Consider the following 20,199-nt stretch of genomic DNA (forward strand, 5'->3'; position numbering starts at 1 on the left):
GCCAAAGTCTCATCCCTAACTATTGCGATTGTCTTCCTGTCACTACTGTCATCGTCGTTTTGTCTGCCAATGCCAAGCAGAGCGCCTGGGCACAATTGTCGCTTGTTTCGTCTGTCAGCTGTCTGTTTAACTTCAAATGCGTGCCGCGTGTGTTGGCGTGCGTGACTTTAGCGGCATTGTGGCTTTGAGGTGGGGGTGAGGTGTATGCAGAGTTGCTGCTATTGTTGTTGTAACAGTAAGTAGCTGTCATATGCCAACAGCAACCAGTGTCAAATGAAAGCAGCAGGCAATGCGACATTATATTTGACTTCAAATCTCATTTTATGCGTCTTCCACCGGCTCCAAAAAGTATGCTACATTTTTTTCATTCACGAATATATATATTTTTCTGCTTTCTTGATTTGATATCCAAATTGTTATTGCTGTGGCTGCGTCAATTGTTGTCAGACAACAACAGAGCGGGACACCTTCGCCCCCTCCCTTCCTCTCTCCCTATCAGTCTCTTTTGCTCGCACCCTCCCCCTCGCACTCTAAGTTAACTTTATAATCACAGCCAAAGCGTGAGAATATTGCAGACACATAAAAAAATGTTTGACATTTTTGTTGTTATTGTCAATGTTGTGTGCGCCTTTTGATTTTTATTGACACAAATAATTTTGCTTGCATGTGCGTGGGTGTTTTTATTTGTTGACAGGTATTTGATATTTCACTCTTGATTGGATTGTGATTTATTTTTATGTTATTTGTGCTTGTTAACACCAAATACAGGCACTAACACACAAAATTGGAATTTACTTATTCATTTCTGGGTTGGCACATTTGCTGTGTTCTGCTCATTCAACTGTTGCCATTTCAATTTTCAATTTAAAATTCTTCTTGCACAAATCCTTAAAGCCCCTGTCTGCCTTAAAATCTGTAAACAGGCAATGCCAATCAAGCTCCGAACGTTCAACTCCTTAATTCATACCAACACACACACAAGGTTTTTTGGGTGTTTTCGTCAAGCTTGATTGTCTGAACAAACAGAGCAAAAGTTTATCTAATTGCACGCATCGAGAAACGAAATCGATGCTCATACAATCACAACAACAATAACGATAACAATAAATAACAACACAGGACAGAACACTGCCAAAATAACAAACACACACAAGATACATACGTTTAGAAATATAGAGAAAGAAGTTTGCATAATTCTTTATAAAAAAAGGAACAAAAATTGGATACAAAAGTTATTAGCTCCGCGAGTAGCCAGATAAAATATTATGCGACATTAAATCATAAGAAAAAGAAATATAATATATTTAATAACAATTTGAAAAAGTACTAGTTCAATTATATAGATCTGAAGCTTGGGGATTAAATTAGAACAAAAATTGTCTTAAAAAATTGGCAATGCCAAACCCCCGAAGTCTAATTATGGACTTTATTTGACAACTTTTTGTGGAAATATAAGAACTACTATAATTACACCAAAATCAGTATTAGCACAACTTGAAATCATTTGAAATTTGAATTTAAATTAGCGTTAATTACTTTCTTGCCACAAAATAGTTTGCCAAGCAATACATACTATATTGCTATACTATATTGCAGTACAGTATTATAAATTGGTGTTGCTTAGAAAATCCACAACATTAATTCGATTCTCACTTAAATGGTAATCAATACTACTAAGAAATACAATTTTATATACCCATCTTAAATATTTGAATGGAATTGATCCCTTCAACAACTTCGAACAGTTTCATTTTTATTTTTTTGTTCTATCAAAACCAACTAATCCAACACTCATACCTATTATTTTGGCCGCTACTGTTTGCGGTTCTTTCATAAATCATGTGGCCTGCCGCTTTAGTTAACCCGCTTGCAGCGCTCGACAATTGTTTGCTTTAGTTTACCAACCCAACAAAAAAAAACCATATACAAATATTTGTTGTTTTGTGCATATTGTGCGTGTGGGTTTGTGTGTGTGTGTGTGGGTTTGTGTGTGTGCGTGTGTGTGTGTGTGTGTGTGTGTGTGTGTGTGTGTGTGTGTGTGTGTGTGTGTGTGTGTGGGTGTGTATGTAGAAGCTGTATGTATGTAAGTATGGGGTACAAAAGCTCATGGCATAACCAACACAGAGAGGTCAAAGCCTCAGTGGCAGCCACGACCGTTGCCAAAACATGCTCAGCTTAGACCAACAACAAAAACAACGTTCGCCGAAGGCCAAACCACTGTCCATTACACAGACACACACATACATACAAGTAAACACAAAAGTGGGCATGAAAACTACAATTCCAAATTTTGAAGGCGCCCAAAACATGGCTAATGCTTTATTTCATATTCCTGCCACGGGATTTTCAAACAAAAGGAAATAAGCTGTGCGAGTTATGTGGAATCGGAGCGTACGGAGGTGTGTGTCACAAAAAGATGTCAATAAATTAGCAGAAATAGAAGCAACAGGAGTGGGCTAATCCTCTCCGCATGTAAGCCAGATACTCTCTCGCTAAGATAGACACAGGGTTGTCCAGGGAACAAGAGCAACAAGCAGAACGAAATGCTGGCAATATAGAGCTCATAAGCAGGAAAGGAATTAATTCTCTCTCTCTGATTAGGGATTTCTTAATAGGCAGATATAAAAGAGAATAACAGACCCTGCAAGCTCTTTCATAAAAAATTTATAGAAGAAGTAATTCATAAATTATGAATCTCTAAAATTTGTGTTAATATAAAAACATGTTAAAAACATAAGTAGTCCTTAATTCACACATTTACATTTATTTATTCACACATAATTTCCAATGTTCAGTGGCTGGCAGTAGTATGTGTGCGTATAATTATTAGGTTCATGTAATTAAATTACATTCACTTGAAAAGCCTGTGAGCTATTCAACTACGTATTAAGCCACTTCGTGGAATCACAATTGCTGCCAAATAAATACGCACTGAGGTCTTTGAGTGGAAGCGGAAGACTTCATTGCATTGCCAGAGTAGTTATTTTTTTGTCTCTCTTCCCATTTTTATTTGCTAACGTATTTGACTTGTCAATTCATTTTGCCGTCATTAGCTTAGTCACAGCTACCATCGCACTCATCTTCCAGGACCCCTTAAGCGTCCGGCAACTTATAACAAATTAAATAAGTTTCAACGCATTTACTCAGTCGTTTTCGTGCCAAGTTTTTCATCTTATTTGTATATTTTAGTTTAGTTTTATTTGCACAAACGCTAAGGCTTGGACGGCAACCATTATCATGCTCTTCTAAGTAAACTAAGGAGAACACACACAAAAGAAATCAGCTGAAATTTATTTGGTTGTAAAAGCGTCGGGCCAAAACTTTTTGCTTTTGTTTGAAATTTGTTTCGCATTTGTAAGTTGAAATGTTTTGCAAAACGATTTGTGCAAAAAACAAAACCGAGCTGGAGAAAAAAATGTTGAAAGCATGCCCACAGGCGCAGCAAACCTCAGACTTGCAGCTGTCCTTTTGTGTGGTCCCAAATGAAAGGCGAAGGCGAAACGAGTACAACAAGAACAACAACAGGAGAAGCGGCAGAAACAGAAATGAAAACTTTAGTTGAATGGCGCGTCGCCTTTTAAATGAGAAATAAAAAAAGGAACTTGCAAGTACCTTTCTCGCACTTTTCCATTTATCTCATGCATTTTCTTTCTCTTTCTCTATCAGTCTCTCTATTGCTCTTTATTGACGCTTTTAAGGCAACGCCAGATTTAATTTAATTTAACTTTCTCCTTTCTTTAGTGCCTTTCTCTGTTTGCGCTTAAACAAATTTTATTTTCAATGCGTCTTTTTTTTCCTTGGCCAAAAAGTTTCCTCACCGATTTAAATACAGGCGCGCGCCAGCCTGCCAGTCAAATGTACCCAGCTTTGTCTTATTGACACTTTCAAATTCACTGCCCAAGAGGAGCACAAAAAACTGGCAACAGGCTTGTCCCTTTTTTTATTTTTCTTCCAAACTCTACTGAACCCCAGCCAGTTGGTGCGTAGATACATTTCAGAAGTTTTAAAGAGATGTCAGCAATGGGGCAGCAGCAGCCGATCCTAAAGCTCTATCACACCAGCTGGATGGCAGGTTCAATCACGCAGTCATACTTTTTGACATGAAATTTCAATGATTTTCGACATGTTGCACGAAATTAATTTTTAAAGCAATTTGTAGCATTATTCAAAAATGCTGCAAGTTTTAAAGTTTAAGTTTGGTTGCACAGGATATAAGATGTAGGATTTATACTTTTCACATAATAATAAATATAAGAAAGCATCACAACTACTAACGTAATTTACCATCCGTCTAGCTATGCCCTCAATTCACAGCCGTATGTGGGCAGAAATCAAGGAAATTTTATTTTAAAGTGTACAGAAAGTAATTGTAATCATTATATTTAAAAAAAAAAAACTAGAAGACGATTGTGCAAAGCGTAGTCAGTTGTGGATGATAAACGATTTGAAACAAAGCCTGCTAGAAAACGATGACAAATGAATCAAATGGGCAGTATCATAGAGGCTCTAAAGGGATATTTCTTTTTTTCCAGCCGTTTAGACTGCAAATATTTAAGTAGTCAGTCTGTATAATAGTAGCTGAACTTATATATTAATAAATTTTCGGCGATTCCCTTTGCAATACAACATAGATAAAGCCTTTATGCATTCGATTTCAAAAAATCACTTTCATTTGCGTTGCATTCCTGTTTATTAAATTCTGTCAGATTCTTACCAGAAATTGAAAGCATTCCTAAAGCTAATAAGAGAAAAAGCACACCCATGCAATTGACCTAGATTTCTTTTTATTTGCCACCATAAAGAACTCACAAATCTTGCACAATATTAGCCGGCAATGATGGCAATAACAACGGAGTATTCCACGCATACCCCCACTCATACAACAGCACCTATTTTTGTAAACTCGCTTGCATCCATTGGTACATAAACACACACACACGCCCACACAGCGCTTTACAGGAGGAGTATGAATAGCATTCGCTGAGTTATTGCGTCCAACAGCTGTGCTGAATGACCGGCTCGGCTGGAGGAAGGCAGCAGGAGCAGTGGAGGGCAGCACAAATATGTTGCATAAAGCAGGGGATATCATTTGGCAGCCAGCAATGCCAATAGCCGTGCACACAATATATGGCTATACACATACATACATACATATATAGAAGTATATATGTACGCGTTTGTTATTTTTGCAGACACACCAAGCGCAAAATATCAAATAAAATGTCCGGCCGACGACAGGCGTTGGCCATTTGGCAGCCACTACCACATCGAAAGCTTTGCGGTCCCCTCTACCTACTGCCCCTCTACCCAACAATTGTGACAGACGCGACACCTAAGGTAGAAAATATTGCACTAGCGCTTTAGTGGCCATAAGTCAGTGCCGCAAACTGTGCCACGTTTGGCTTTACAGCAGACGAGCCAAATTGAAATTTATAATGCAGCTGTAACACGTTTTCTTTGTTCTTGCCACACTGAGAGCAAAAATTAATAATTTCACTTAGCCTTAAAATGAAATTGAATTAATTCTCAAGTCGATGCTTTGGCATGTTTATTTGCTTTTAAGGGTCTATATTTTATTTATATAACCAGTTTCTGACAATGTACTTGTAATTCAATCATTGAATTTCTTTGCAGGCTACTTTCCGCTCGGCTCGGAGCATTGTCTGACCTGGATTTGTCTGGATGTGCTGTTCTGCACGGCCAGCATTATGCACTTATGCACCATTTCTGTGGATCGCTATCTCTCGTTGCGGTATCCGATGCGGTTTGGTCGCAACAAAACCCGTCGACGTGTCACACTAAAAATTGTGTTTGTCTGGCTGCTGAGCATTGCGATGAGTCTGCCCCTCAGTCTGATGTACTCGAAGGTGAGTTGTTGACTTAATTCGATTCGTTGCTTTGGCTAATGCGTCGCTCTATCGCAGAATCACGCTTCGGTGCTGGTCAATGGCACCTGCCAGATACCAGATCCGGTCTACAAGCTAGTCGGCTCCATTGTTTGCTTCTACATACCATTGGGAGTCATGCTGCTAACCTATTGCCTCACAGTTCGGCTGTTGGCGCGTCAGCGCCAGAATCTGGGCGGAGGAAATCAGTCAGCGGCGGCCACGCCGGGATGGGCCAGCGGCTGGTTGGGTCAGACGCCTGCTCTGGGTAAGTGTGTATGTGTGTGTCTGCGTCTATGTGTTTAGAGCATCACGAAAGTTTTGCCATAAATGTGCACAGCAGAACTTTTCTACTTTAATGGAAACAGCAAAACACACCCACAACTGTCAACGCTTAATGTAATTTTCGTTTGTTTTCCTTTTCACATTTTGGCTCTGTGGCGAAAATGTTCCTGCATGCACTTTTGAGCTGTCACACGTTTATTATGCACAAAAGTTGAGCATGACACTCTGAAAAACTCTCAACAAACACACGCAACTGCATATTGTACTTAGACAGTGGGCACTCGATTGTAACAACATGTGTGCAAATTAAAAATATAAAAGTTGCTAAATATATTTGGTAAATTTCTATGTTTCTTACTGTATAGTATTTGTTATTATTTAAATCAGAGTGCTTATGTGAGCGAATATTAGCTCTTTATTTCTTTATTATAAGTCTCCAGTAAATTAATTTGCAAGTAGTAATAATTTTACAATAATTTATAGATTAGATACAAAAACATTTCCATGAAGCAGTTTATTAAAATATTATGACTCGGATATAAACACGGATCCCCACTTATTACTATATATGTGATATTAATTTTTAGATGAATTATTGTTATTATTTATGTCATAATGTTTGTGCAATTTTTTAAAGATATTATACATATTTCTTTAGCCAGTAATGACAGTATTAGCAATGCACCGACTTTTCCCATTCTTACACTTCCGTAATTATTCGTGTCAAGGACATGACTTGATTATCTCTGCTTTATATATCTTCTATATAGCTTAGAATCTGTGACATTTGTAATGACGCGCAGGTGCAATTCGCAGGAGGTCGTCACAAAGGAACAGGACGGCAATAGGTTAAGTTTTTTGGGGTGCCGAACAAAAATTACGTCACACTCTGGCCGGCGGGCATACCTGGGCCAGAGCATCGTTGCACGTTTTATCAATTTTCAGCTTGCATTTAAAAAATTTTAAGCGAAGCCAAAGATTCAATCTCTACAAAACTATTTCTCATAAATGTACACAGCCTGCTCCAATTAGTTTTGTAATCGATGTATGAAGAAAGCTTTCGTTTATTTGGTTTCTCGTCTCAAACATTCATGCATTGCATTAAGTATGAAGCGAAATATGCACCTGATTTTTATTTTGTTTATTGAGTCAGCCTTATGGAGATTTTACTGTGCCCAGAATGAAAGGTGTGTAAACAGTGGATAGCAGAACAAGGGCTCATGTGTCGAGAGTAGCGCTTAAGCCAGAAACACAGCCATGCACACACAAACACAGACACATATATGTGTGTACAAAAAGCAGACATTGCACTACTTATGTAGGCAGAGAATTGGAAGGTACTCGAGTCGCTTCAATGCAGTTGTAACCATCTGACTTACTCACCTTTACAAAACAGGGCGCAACAATACGTAGAGAGATGGAGAGAAATAGAAAAGCAGAAGGAGAGTAGGAGGGACAAAGAGTGCTGACCATAAAGGCAAACCACAAATTTTGATAGTGGTTACAAAACGTTTTCGAGTGCCGACTTTGGCGCAACATTGCAAATGGCGGAATAAAAATTTCATTGCCTAATTTGCGGCTGCTGCTACTATCTGTGTATTACATACTTATACGTGTATATTATATAAATGCATGCTATTCATGCACAATGCAAAATCAATAAAGACACAAGCATGTTTAATGCACAGACTAGCATATGGCCGAGCTGAGCCACATATCGAGCCAATCGATGCAAAATGCATTCAAGCACTAGCACCTAACACGTATTTAACTGTCCCAGAGCGCATGTGTGTGTGTGTGTGTGTGTGTTTATGTGCATGTGTATTCGGCGTGTGTGTTTGTACATTGTAAGTGGCATTGCAGTTATTTTAAGCTAAATCTCCTGTAAAGCGCAAACATTTTGCGCAGGCACGTAGAACGACTTTTGCTCGTGCTCTTTGGCTGGCGTTTTTCTGCGACGGCCAGCTCCAGGAATCCGCACACAGACACATATGAACGAGTATATGCATGCATACAGTTGGGTTTATGCATAATGAACTTAGAGCGCAAGTCAGGAAAAGTTGCTTGGCACAAAATTAAATTTGTTTTACTTATTCTGCACTATAAATAAAGGCTTTTTAAGTGAACATTTCGGTCAACAATTCTAGCTTATTAATAAGATAAAATATAAAAAATAAATATGTACATATATGTATATAAAACAAAAATATTATGTACAAATATGAAGGAAGCCTTTTTGGGTAATTAAAAAAAGCGATATTTTCATTATTATTTTATTCGTTACACGAGTTTAAGCATTCGTTTCTGCAGTTCTTATTTATTTATTTATTTAATTACTTTATTTTATGTCGACAAATGGAGCTATGGAGCCTTTCGAGACAAAACAGCCTAAATACGAAAAATTACAATCATGTTTCAACTCAATTAACAGCCAAATGTTTTCTGATAACACTTATAACTAAAGAAACAAAACAAAAATACAAAATAAAAAAAACTAACAATTTAAATAATCTACTGAAAAATATCCACTATTTGATGATGGAATTACTTGTATATTAATATATAGAACAAAACAAAGAAAGAATATTAATATAAATAAAATTAAATAAATAAATAAAGATATTGTTAATTTCAGCTGGGCGGTTTCATTCTTTAGTTTTATTTATTTTATTGATTTTTTTTATCATCAGAAGCGTTGTTTGTTGATGAAATAAATAAAATTAAAAAATAAAGTTTATTTCTGTTACAAATATTTTATTTGAAAAAAAAAACCTGATCTAGAGGACTACGAGCGAAACTCAAAAAAAATAGAATTTTGACCTTGAGATCACCTTAAGATCAACCCTAACCCTTGTTAAAAGAAATTCAAAAATGAATTACGACAAATTTAAATTAAATTTCGAAAGCATGCTCCTAAAACAAATGATGCTTAACTTAAAATATATTTTAACAATTTTTTTTCTTTTACATTCAGTTTTATTTCATAAAATATGAGAGTGAATGAAAAATTGCTTGTAGGGAATTTTCTCTGTAGATATACTTACTTGTATCTCTGTAGCTACAACAACTTACTTTGTAACTTTGTACGTAGTCGTTCGGATTTATTAGCGCATTTATTAAGCTCATCGCTGGCATGTGACTTTTGAGTGCTGCAACTATTCAAGTGGAAAAGCAAAAAAGATACTACATTGCTGGCATGTAAACGTAAATTTGATTTTCTTTTTGCAGAACGTCGCTGCACTTGGCGCCGTCTCCTAAAGCCGGGCCAGAGTCACGCCTCATCTGTATTGCATGCACACTCAGCCAATTCAACGGATACGGATTTGTCAACGCTCGACAATCATGAGCTCTGGCTGCCAGACTCAAGGTAAGACACAATACACAAGTATTTCTGCATTAGTTTCTTAAACCTGCTCTACTTATTCCAACATACCGTATGTGCCTGTCCACAGCATACCCGAACCCACGCCCACTACCATGACAGCTTTGCATCAGTTTGGCGCTGAAATGCTGAAGCTGTCCCGCGGCCTGGAATCCGTGGCCTCGTCTTCAACGACAGGCTCACCCACCAAATCCGAATTTTCCATATCCAATCACCTGCAGTTCCCCTGCAGTCCGCAACGATATGCGACACAGCAGCAACATCAGCAAGAGACACAGCACCAGCGGGGCGTCACGTACTTGCAGCAGATATCGCCAAAGAGTCGTCAACAACCGGCTGGGACGACCAACGAATTGTTTGTCCTGGAGCGCGAGAGTACGCGCAACTCCTTGCAAGCCAGCAGCAGTCGGTTGGGGGAGCAGAGCGAGGGGTGAGCAAACTTTCGTTTTTGGCTAATTGAAAGCCTAATTGCATGTAAATTTCAAGAGACGCAGTTCGAGGTTTATTATTTCTTCAAGGCTCTCTCCGAGCCATGAATTCATTAACAACATTTGGGGCGAGCAAAATCTTAGAAACTGCGCTGTTGTCAAAAAACACAATTACTGCGGCACACTTCTATCGTAAAATTTCTATAAATTTCAATTTCAACTATGAACTGAAAGTGTAAGCACATGGGCTGATTGCATTTAAGTAAAGAGTAGACTATAATTTGCCTTTTTTCCAAATTATTATTTTTTTTTAGCTGACACATTGTCTTATGCACATAAGATGGCAGCAAAAAATTCAAGTACAATGACAAATGTTCTTAACGTTTTTATAAAATTGGAGCAATTACATTTATTTATTCAGAGCTTTTTTGTCACTTGAAAAATCCAATTAACATTTTCATTACTTTTAAATTTGAAAGTTTCAGTTTCTATTTGAATGTGTATTTTCGTAATTTACAGGAAAATGCAATTTCAAGTAGAAGCTTAGCATCACATAACGTAGAGGCGCAACAATGTCTTTTAATTTAGTGTGTATCCAAACATTTTCAACTTAATTTGTGTTTTTAAATGGGATAGCATTTTAACACCCGGTAGACAAAGAATAAAACTGTATACTAGATACATTAATTAATGGAATCAATAGCATCACTTTAATAAATTGATCAGTTGATAAAGAAATTCCTTCGAAATAATATAAATGAAAACAACTCCATGAATTGGAAAAACAATAAAATGTACGGAAACTTAGAATATTAAACATAGGCTAGAGAGTCTCTTAAAGATATTTCTGGTTGGCCAATTTTTATATATATTGCTTGAAAAAGGTTGAATTACATCATCATATTTTTGTATTCTAAATTTGCCAAATTAATGATTTGTTTTTGCGATATTTTTATTTATTTATTTATTTATATTTATGTCAACAAAAATTGACTGTCGACGTAGGAGGACAATATCAAAAATTACAAAATACAGAAATACAAATAAGTCCAAGATAATGTTGAAACAAAAAACTTTTGATACAACAATTGGTTGTGAGCTATTTTTCTTCCTCAAACACAAAATAATGCATAAATACTGAATGAGATAAATTATCTCCCCTCTGAATATATATTGTTTTAAATTTGTTCAATGAGTATAAAAGATAATACGTATGCAAATAAGTGCTATTGATTTTATGTCTGACAACTTGCCCATCACAAATATAAAGCCAACATACTTATAAAAAGCGCACACGCACAAGGACAGTATTAAATAAATTTTCTTTACAATTTGTTTTCAATACTTATTTGTATGCATACGGGTATAAGTGCGAACAAAGAGCATTGAGCAATTTAACCAATTTGTATATTATATGGCTCCACACACAGCGTACAAGCAAATTAATAAATAATTTTAATATATTTATTTTGGTACAATTACTGGTTAATACTGTCTCTCAAACGGTGCAAATTGTTTAAACAAGAAATACCAGCATTTGTATCGATAACGTAAATTCGCACATTCTTCGACAAACTTTCCACAAACATTTCATTCAACTTTTATGTCGCAAAATAAAACCGTTGCCCCAACCTGAATATTTAATATTTTAATAAAAATCTCTTTAAATTCCGTACAATTTGAAACATTTTAAATTAATTTTTGTGCAGTCCATTAAAAGTACCTACCTTCCAAACGGACATGCCGTGTATTGTGAGAGCAAATTTTTAGAAATCTGTGGGTTGTTTATTTCAAAATGGCAGTTGACTAGTGTTTTTATTATTGTTTTCCTGTTTCCTTCACCTAGAACGCTCACTTGTGCACCTGACAAAGGAGCCACAGGCAAACAATTGTAGCTGGCAAACCTTTAAAGGCCACCGGCTCCATTTCAAGTCCTTGCCATTGTTGTTTCAATTGCTGTTGCTGTTGCTGTCCATTTTTCTTCTTCCTGCACGGATGAACGCACCAAAGGCGAAAGACCAGCTGCCGTGGACTCACTTTCTTGTCGCATCTTTGGCCTGTACCTCAGCTCACATTACGTTACGTTTCTTTTCTTCCTTCATACTCCTTTTTTTTGCTCATTTTGTCTTTTATTGTCCTTCCGCTTTTGACTTGTTGTGAAATTTTTCGAAATAATTAATGTTTTTTTAGGTGCTTTTCCTGTCTTTCTCGCACTTTTTCCATTTTGTTCAGCTAGTTGGTTTTGGGAAGCGTTGCTTTCGACTTGGAGCTGTGGGGCTCGCATTTTTAATGGCGCTTGAGCCGCTCAACTGATTTGGCAACGTTGGCGTAGGCGTTGGCGTTGGCGTTAGCATTGCGTGCTATTGCTTCTTCATTTTCTTAAATGTTTTTCTCATTAATTTTCTAATTTTAGTTGAATATTTTCATATAACGAGCCATACGGCACGAGCCGAGAGCAGCAGAAGCATTCATAAATTCAATTAAAAATATCAAAATGAGAATAAATTCCTTTTATTTTTGAACAACGAGTGGGCAGTGCTCAAGAAATATAACTTACCCCTCATCTAATCATAAACGAAATAATTGTTGAGTTAACGGCATGCCATCACATGGCCGAATGCCTTATAAGCAATGCAAAAAACAAATAAAATAAACCAATAAACCTATGAACTTATCAAAACAAAAAGCACAATCCGAAAATTCTATTAGTTGTTAGGGAACTACAAATATAATTAAATTTTGGGATTAATTTATATGAGTATACATTTTTCTTAAAGTGCGATTTGTTGTACTTATATTATTTTCAAGAATTTATTAAGCTCAAGCACAGTCAATAAAATGTAAAATTCCAGTTGAAGAAAAACACGATAGGCCAGAATTTTAGACCCACAATTTTTTATCTGTGAAAATTTCTCATTAATTCAAACCACCACAATAGCTTTTTACGTATATACTCGTTCTACATCTATCTAACTTACCCACCTTAAAGTGATTTTGGGTGAAGCAAAAGTTATAGAATTAATATTCAAGCTTCAGCTTAATTTTTGACCTAGCAATTGCAAGAATATTGATTAGACTACAAAAACGAAGATTAGTAGCGCTTGAGAAAATGATTATTCATCTTTAAATAATACAAAATGCTTCCTGCATTAGCAAGCAATAATAAAGCAAATGACTACGGCAGTTAACCGAAAAACTGACTCCAAAATGCACTTTAAAAATGCATAAATTTAACTTTGATTGCTTCACGTTCTCTTAACGTGCCATATGCAAGTCTATTTCAAAGAAACGAGAAAACGAAAAAGTTTGTAAAAATCCGCCGCGAATTTCCCTGTCTGGTTGGCTTTTCCTAGCAACGACTTTTTTTGGCTGCTATCAAACGTGCGACAAAAGCAATTGTGCTCATATTTGGCAACTTGTTCGACAGTTGAATGCTGCACAAAACGGTTTAATCAATAAAATGGATTTCGGCTTAGATGGCCGGGTGCCTGATCTCCAACGATTTCGCTCTCCTTTTTGTGTGGCAGTTGCTGTCTAAAGTGGCGCTCAATTTAAGCCCGCCATTGTGTGAAGCAACAAAAAACCGTCGACAAACGAGGCACACAAAAAAGTGGTTTAATTGTTTGACAATTTGTCGTTGGCTTCATGATTTTTTGACAGCCACCCAGTCGTCGAGCGGGCCTCGACATAACAAATGCTCTGTTGTTGCGTGCCTTTGAGCATCCAACATAATTCCATGGTCATTGAATGTAACAAATATTTTTTGTTAACTTTTTTTGCATGCCACGGACAATAGAGCGCGTCAAGCCAAGCATTCCAAGTATTTAGAATAGGGATGGAAGCGTGAAAAATTCCATAAATTCTGTTTTTAAATCGGGTTAAAATTGGTATTGGTATGAGTGTTTTATTATAAATAGAAGGATATTCTTTATAAAAGATGTGAATAAGTCTTTCAGTAATTTAAACGAAAATTAGCTAAATATTTCCAAAAAATAAAAAATAAGTGAAAAGGACTGTAAACTGATTTTAAATGTTGGTTTAAAAGTAGCTTAATTACATGAATAAAATAACGACATATAATAATAGGTAAACATATTGGGCATTCAAAATTTCTAGAATTAATGTATATTTCTGTTTTGTGAGTGCTTTTGTGGGTCTAACAAAAATGTAAGAATATACATTTTAAAATATAATTCTCACTTCATGCTATTCAATAGTATAATTTTCTAACATTTCTGAGATGGTAGACCTCTCGATATTCTTATGTGCATATCCATATCTATATATGTATGCATCTTTATGTTTCAATTACTACTTCTTCTTCAGTTTTTGAGAACTATCACAGATATTGTTTCGAGAGCGACCATGTCAGTTCACTGTACCCTCTACTTGTCATAAAAACTATATCACTTGAAAGAGTTGTTGTATGCAGAATTTTGTGCATATAAATAAACTGGAGCCGCATTGAGTATTGCACATGTTGTTGTCATACCTGATGGTTTGCATTACTTATTAAATACAAAAGTTGGTCATAAATGTCCAAATGCCAATAAGGCATCAAAACTGATTTCTTAGCTCACTTCGACTGCCAATTGTATTGTGATTTTCAAATAATATTTCAATTTGTATAGATTCGCATTGCAAATATTTACGTGCCTGCATCTCCAATTGGAAGATGGCCACAAGTTTTGTTAACACTAACCGCAATTCATTTGAGCAGTCTGCCGGAAGTCCCTGCCGGTGTGTGCGTGAGTGCCAAAGTTGAATTGTAATTGTCAAGGGGAGGGAGGGGCCGTTGGTGGCTTCAAGGCAATGAAGACGTTGCCTTGATGAGCCAGCCAGCTGTTTAATTCCTTTGTGGTTGAAACAATAATAAACTCAGTGTGGTGCTGGCATGTGGCGCATTGTTTTACGGCTGCATAATGAGGCGGCCACAAATACATGCGCACTTTTATACAAGCACACCCACACACAAACACATTGAAGCACACACACACAGACACACACACAATAACACTCCACGCATCTCAATTTATGCGCGCGTCTCGTGCAAACAAATCAAAAGTGGCAGGACTGCATAATTAGGCGCTGACACACATACACACACACCCATACATACATACAAGCAGAAACACAGAAACACCAAGACACTCATATACATAAATACACTCTAAAAATTAGGACTAAAACTTAGTCTCTTAACACAATTATTGACAATTTCAGCGAGTATTAAAGCATGCAATTAAATAAACGTCAATTAAAACCCAACAGTCACAATTTATTAATATTACGATAATTACTTTAATTATTTTAACTGTTGCTTTTAACAATAATTGATATAAATGAAAATGAATCTGCTTGTTTTCATTAATATTTAAATATAAATAAATAACTGAAAACGAATGGTTGCATTTATTTGTTCCATTTTTGCTGCTACTGTTATAATTTATTAAAACCCCCTTTCTTGTTTATTACTTTTAAATATTTAAACTATATTTATTTTCAACAAATTAAATGAATAAATAAATAACTGTACACTGATTATTAACAAATATTTTGCATTTTCGGTGGTGTTTTTATAATTATGAATACTTTTTGATTATTGTTATTATAACTACTTTTATAATAATAATAATAAATATAATTACCTTTGTGTGTCGACATTACTGATCATTAACACTATTTCTAAAACTTTTCTCTTATTATTAATAAATTTTTATAATAATTTTTGATTATTACACTTTTTTTAACAGAGAAGTGATATTTTTGCAAGTTTATTATTTATTTTCTTCAAAATATTCACGTACCGGTACAATGCAATTCTCCCTTTGTTGGTCTTATTGCTTTTTATATGTTTAAAGCCACATTTATAATAAAAATAATACTATTGGATCTACATCCACTAAAGCAACACCGGTAATGCCAAGTGTTGACATCTAGGGATTGTCCTTGCCTCCTCCTTAAGCCGCTTCCCGCCTTCATTAGCCTCCACTGAAAACCCATGCGGTGCGGCTTGATGGCTTTGCTTTTTAATTTACACGCACCAAATGAAGTTCCTTAAGCTGATGTCCACAGAAAAAAGAGAAAGAAGAGAAATAATTTGCATGCAAGGCAAACAGCGGCAACAACGAAAACAATCACAATAACAAGAACAACAACAAGCAAAAGAAAGCCGCAAGCCAGCTAAAAATTCATGCGCTTTATTAAAATGAATGCGAAATGAGCTGAGCGAGTGCGACAAACTGAGGCGGAAAAAACGTGTGTAGATATAAGCGAAGAGAAACAAAAGCAGCGGGCAACCACAAAGCGCATTTCTTTAGAACATAAAACAAGGGAAATAAAGTAAAACCACACAACCAACAACTACAACAACAGAGTATACGTACATACATATGCTTATATTGTACTTTTTTGCGCAAGCCTTTTGACCACAAAACGTGCCCATGTTCTTTTGCCTTGTAGCGCATTTGTTGGCCATGTACTTGTTGTAATTTTGTTGGACAAGTGCAAGAAATGTGTGCACTCGTATACATATGTGTGTGTGCGTTGGTATGTGTGCTCAAATATTTTGTAGCTGCATTCAGCAGGTGCCTTCAGTTTGCCAATTGGTTGAACAATTTTAATTAAAATTCCGAGCCAGATAAAAGTGATGCTCAACTAAATCCCTTAAAGCGATTTACTCACAATCAACAAATGGGTTTTATTAAATATTAGGTTAGACATTTTTGAAAATAAAAGAAATATGTATGTTTTTTTTTGATTATTTTAGGCCGCTTTTTCTATAATTCTACAGTATTCATTGATATGGCATCATCGAGGACAAAAGTGAGGAAGAACGTTGTTCAGCACTATTTGACACTAATTGCTAATAATTTCCCAACACTTTTTACGACGAACCCAGTCGTTTTGCAGCGCTTTCACACTTTCAAAGAAAAGTTTCAGCTCGGAAACTGTTTCGTCTCAACAACTGAATTAATTACAATGAAGCATGAAAACTAAAACACCTAATTATAAAATATGCATTGCTATCTCATCAAAGATGACAGAAATAAGGAAAAACGTTTCCTAACACTATTTAACCTTAGACGCCTTTAATTCCCAGCTCTGTAGCACTCCTGTTATTTGAAGTGTTCCTTCCACAACTAATAATTTAGTTGCTATTCAACTCTCTCATACTGTCAGGGAAAAGTTTCAGTACTGCAACTATCTTGACTAGTCTTGACAAGGTGTCACAACTAAAAGCCTTGGGGAAAAGTTTCAGCTCTCTCTTACATACTTTGTTGCTGATGAAAGAACTGCACTTAAACAGGCAAAAGAGACATGCTTAAGAATGTACATATACATACATATGTATATAAAAAATATGCAAAGCGTAGACAGACTCTAATCAAAATTGTGTAATTAAATTGATGCAAGAAATCCTGATACAGTATTTGTTAGTTGACAGGATGTTTTATGAAATGTATAACTTTTTAAAATAAATGCATCTGAATGCAAATAACAATTTCCGTTTGATATTAAAAATTGCATATAATTTATAGACATACATTTTTCCGAGCAAAATAAAATATAAAACTAATTCATAAATATATCGAAAGGAAAACCATTTTTTATTTGTTTTTGATGAAAAGTAATATCTAAAAACCACAGCAAATTGTTTAGTTACAAAGAAAGTTATAGGAAAACTTCATAAAAAAACATGCTCTTAGTTGTTCCGGTTTGAATTCAAAATGCTCTTCTTCATAAAAGATGACTAAATTGAATTTAAAGTAGCAAGACATAGCTAATTCGTTTAAAAGAAATATATTAAGTTTGCATTGGAAAATACTACTTCGAGTCGGACATCAATTTAATATGTATCGTTCCATACTTCCCAACTTTTTTATCATCTGAAAACAATCGATGCAGAATTTAGAGATTTATTTTAGAGCCTCTTGCCTTGGCCATGAAAAAAATATTACAAAATATTTATTTCCTTATTCATGTATTTGTAAATTTTATACCCTCGGGTTAGTCCCTGTAGCAAGAAAAAAGTTCTGTTAATTTTAATTTTACCCCTTTTATAATGTCTTCAAATATCTACGCTTGTCTTTACAATGTCTTTTCTTCTCTTTATTCTGCTCAGAACGCTTTCGCAACTCTCGCAACGGTTGCGTGCCTATAAAAAACGACGACGCGCTTCTTCGGCCGCAGCGGGACGGGAGCGACGAGCCGGCGATCAGGACGATGATGAGGAGGACACTCCGACATTGCAGCGCCGCAAACGCTTCAATAGTTTGCCGAAGAATGCGCTCTACCCCCGACACTCGCACGGACTGGGCAGCAGTCTGGACGATGACGATGATAATGATCGCGATGGGGCACAGCCGGAGAAAACTAAATCGTTGGCGAAGAGCAAGAGCTGCCATTCGGACACAGATGTGGAACAGCAGCAGGTACAACAGTGTCGGAGTAGCGAACAGTCCGATTATCTGCAACTACCATCGGTGTGCACGTGTCCCTACTTCGGCGATCGACCGCTCCAGAGCTGCGTGAAGACCGCAGAAGTGAAGATCATATCGTCGAGCTTTAAGGTGACGACGACAGCAACAGCAGTGAGCACATCGCCAAGCGAGATTGACTTACTGCTGTGCACCACAACTTCGGCGGTGGTGGCAGCTCGTGGGGCCAATAAGACACTCACGACGAGCGTAAGCGGAACGGCAACGGGATCAGCGACAACAACGGCCGCAATGACAACAGCAACTGCCACCACCCTAAGTCCACACTCTGCTCATAACCACACCTCCGGCAGCTCCCTCACGGTGCACTCGACGAGCGATGGAAGCGGCTATCTGGCGGCGCCTGGCACTCCTTGCCCCGGACGACGTAAGCTCAGCATTTCGAAAACCGCCTCGGTGGTCACCTGGGACTCGAGTCGGCATCGACGGCGTGGCTCCAGCTTCGGAGGTGTGCGTACCTCTCTGCTGCTGACACCCACCAAGACGACAATGGTGCCCACCTCGAATTCGGCCACGCCGCTGCGTCGCTCGGCAACACTACGAAGTCACAACAACATGAACTATCATCTGCACTCTGCGGGGGAACTGGGCGGCTCTAGTAGTTCGGGGCTCAAGTCAAAGTCCAAGTCCCCACAATCGTCACCATGTTTGCTGCAACGTCAGCAAACCGTACGTTCCCACCACTCTCGCAACTCGAGCGTCATTTCCCGTAACTCTTCACGCCACGGTCGCATCATACGGCTGGAGCAGAAGGCCACCAAGGTGCTGGGCGTGGTTTTCTTCACCTTCGTCATACTGTGGTCCCCATTTTTCGTGCTCAATCTATTGCCCACAGTGTGCGGAGACTGTGAGGAGCGCATCAGTCATTGGGTCTTCGATGTGGTCACTTGGCTGGGCTATGCCAGCTCCATGGTGAATCCCATATTCTATACCATATTCAATAAGGTCTTTCGGCAGGCCTTCAAGAAGGTTCTGCTATGTCGTTACTCAAGTTCCAGTGCTTGGCGTCCCAGCAGATAGCAGACGCCTGTTAAGCCCGGCAAGATAAAGCCGGTGAAGTGCGCCAGTGTGGATTTCGAGGATGCCAGAATTGGAGGCACTAGCATCTCACGGGGAGGGGCAGCCGGTGAAGCAAACATTGAAACACGTTATTTGACCAGCGCCTTGAAACGTGGCAGCACGGCACAATCTGCACCCACAAATGGACCCAGAAAAGTGGTTTAGGGCCATGGGTTGCGGTCTGTTTCTATTCGACGGCACAACCTGATGTCTAAACAGTAAACCTGCATAATGAGGGGCTGTCAAGGGGGTGTGAAAATTAGAGATGTTCTGGCTTTTTGAGAACTTCGTTGGTTCGAAAGAATTAGAATAAAGAATGAAGAATTGTGATCCAACTCATAGTTGCAAACACACATAAAATTGTATAGGATCTGTAGGACCTTTAATGTTGGATTAAATACCCGTATATACAATGCAAACAAATATATAATTTGTTTGGGCCAGCTATGGATAAAAATTCGAAAGAATCTGTTTAAATCTGCTCTTGATTTAGTTTTACTGTTGCAACGAGTTCCATAATTAGCACGGTTAGATAGTAAATCACATAGCATTTCAAAAAATTGTAGAGATTTTATAGATTTTTGAGACATGTTGCAGTGTGGTCTGGATAAGGCTTCAAATTAATTGAATTCTTGTTTCTTGCAAGCTTTTATTTCCAC

At 37.3% G+C, this 20,199-nt stretch overlaps 1 protein-coding gene across 1 annotated transcript in view; it reads left to right on the plus strand.

Annotated features, from left to right (window-relative positions):
- LOC115624425 (dopamine D2-like receptor) overlaps positions 1–19,976 on the plus strand; it is a 51,733-nt gene extending 31,757 nt beyond the window's left edge. Inside the window, exons 2-6 of the mRNA XM_030519164.1 lie at positions 5,635–5,867; positions 5,925–6,153; positions 9,399–9,537; positions 9,623–9,982; positions 18,106–19,976. Of these exons, the coding sequence (XP_030375024.1) occupies positions 5,635–5,867; positions 5,925–6,153; positions 9,399–9,537; positions 9,623–9,982; positions 18,106–19,501 (2,357 nt within the window). The 3' untranslated portion in view covers positions 19,502–19,976. The remainder of the gene's footprint in view (positions 1–5,634; positions 5,868–5,924; positions 6,154–9,398; positions 9,538–9,622; positions 9,983–18,105) is intronic.
- The last annotated feature ends 223 nt before the right edge of the window (positions 19,977–20,199 follow it).

This window comes from Scaptodrosophila lebanonensis, unplaced genomic scaffold, assembly GCF_003285725.1.
Source record: "Scaptodrosophila lebanonensis strain 11010-0011.00,11010-0021.00 unplaced genomic scaffold, SlebRS2 tig00000053-arrow-pilon, whole genome shotgun sequence".
NCBI classification, from domain to species: Eukaryota; Metazoa; Arthropoda; class Insecta; order Diptera; family Drosophilidae; genus Scaptodrosophila; species Scaptodrosophila lebanonensis.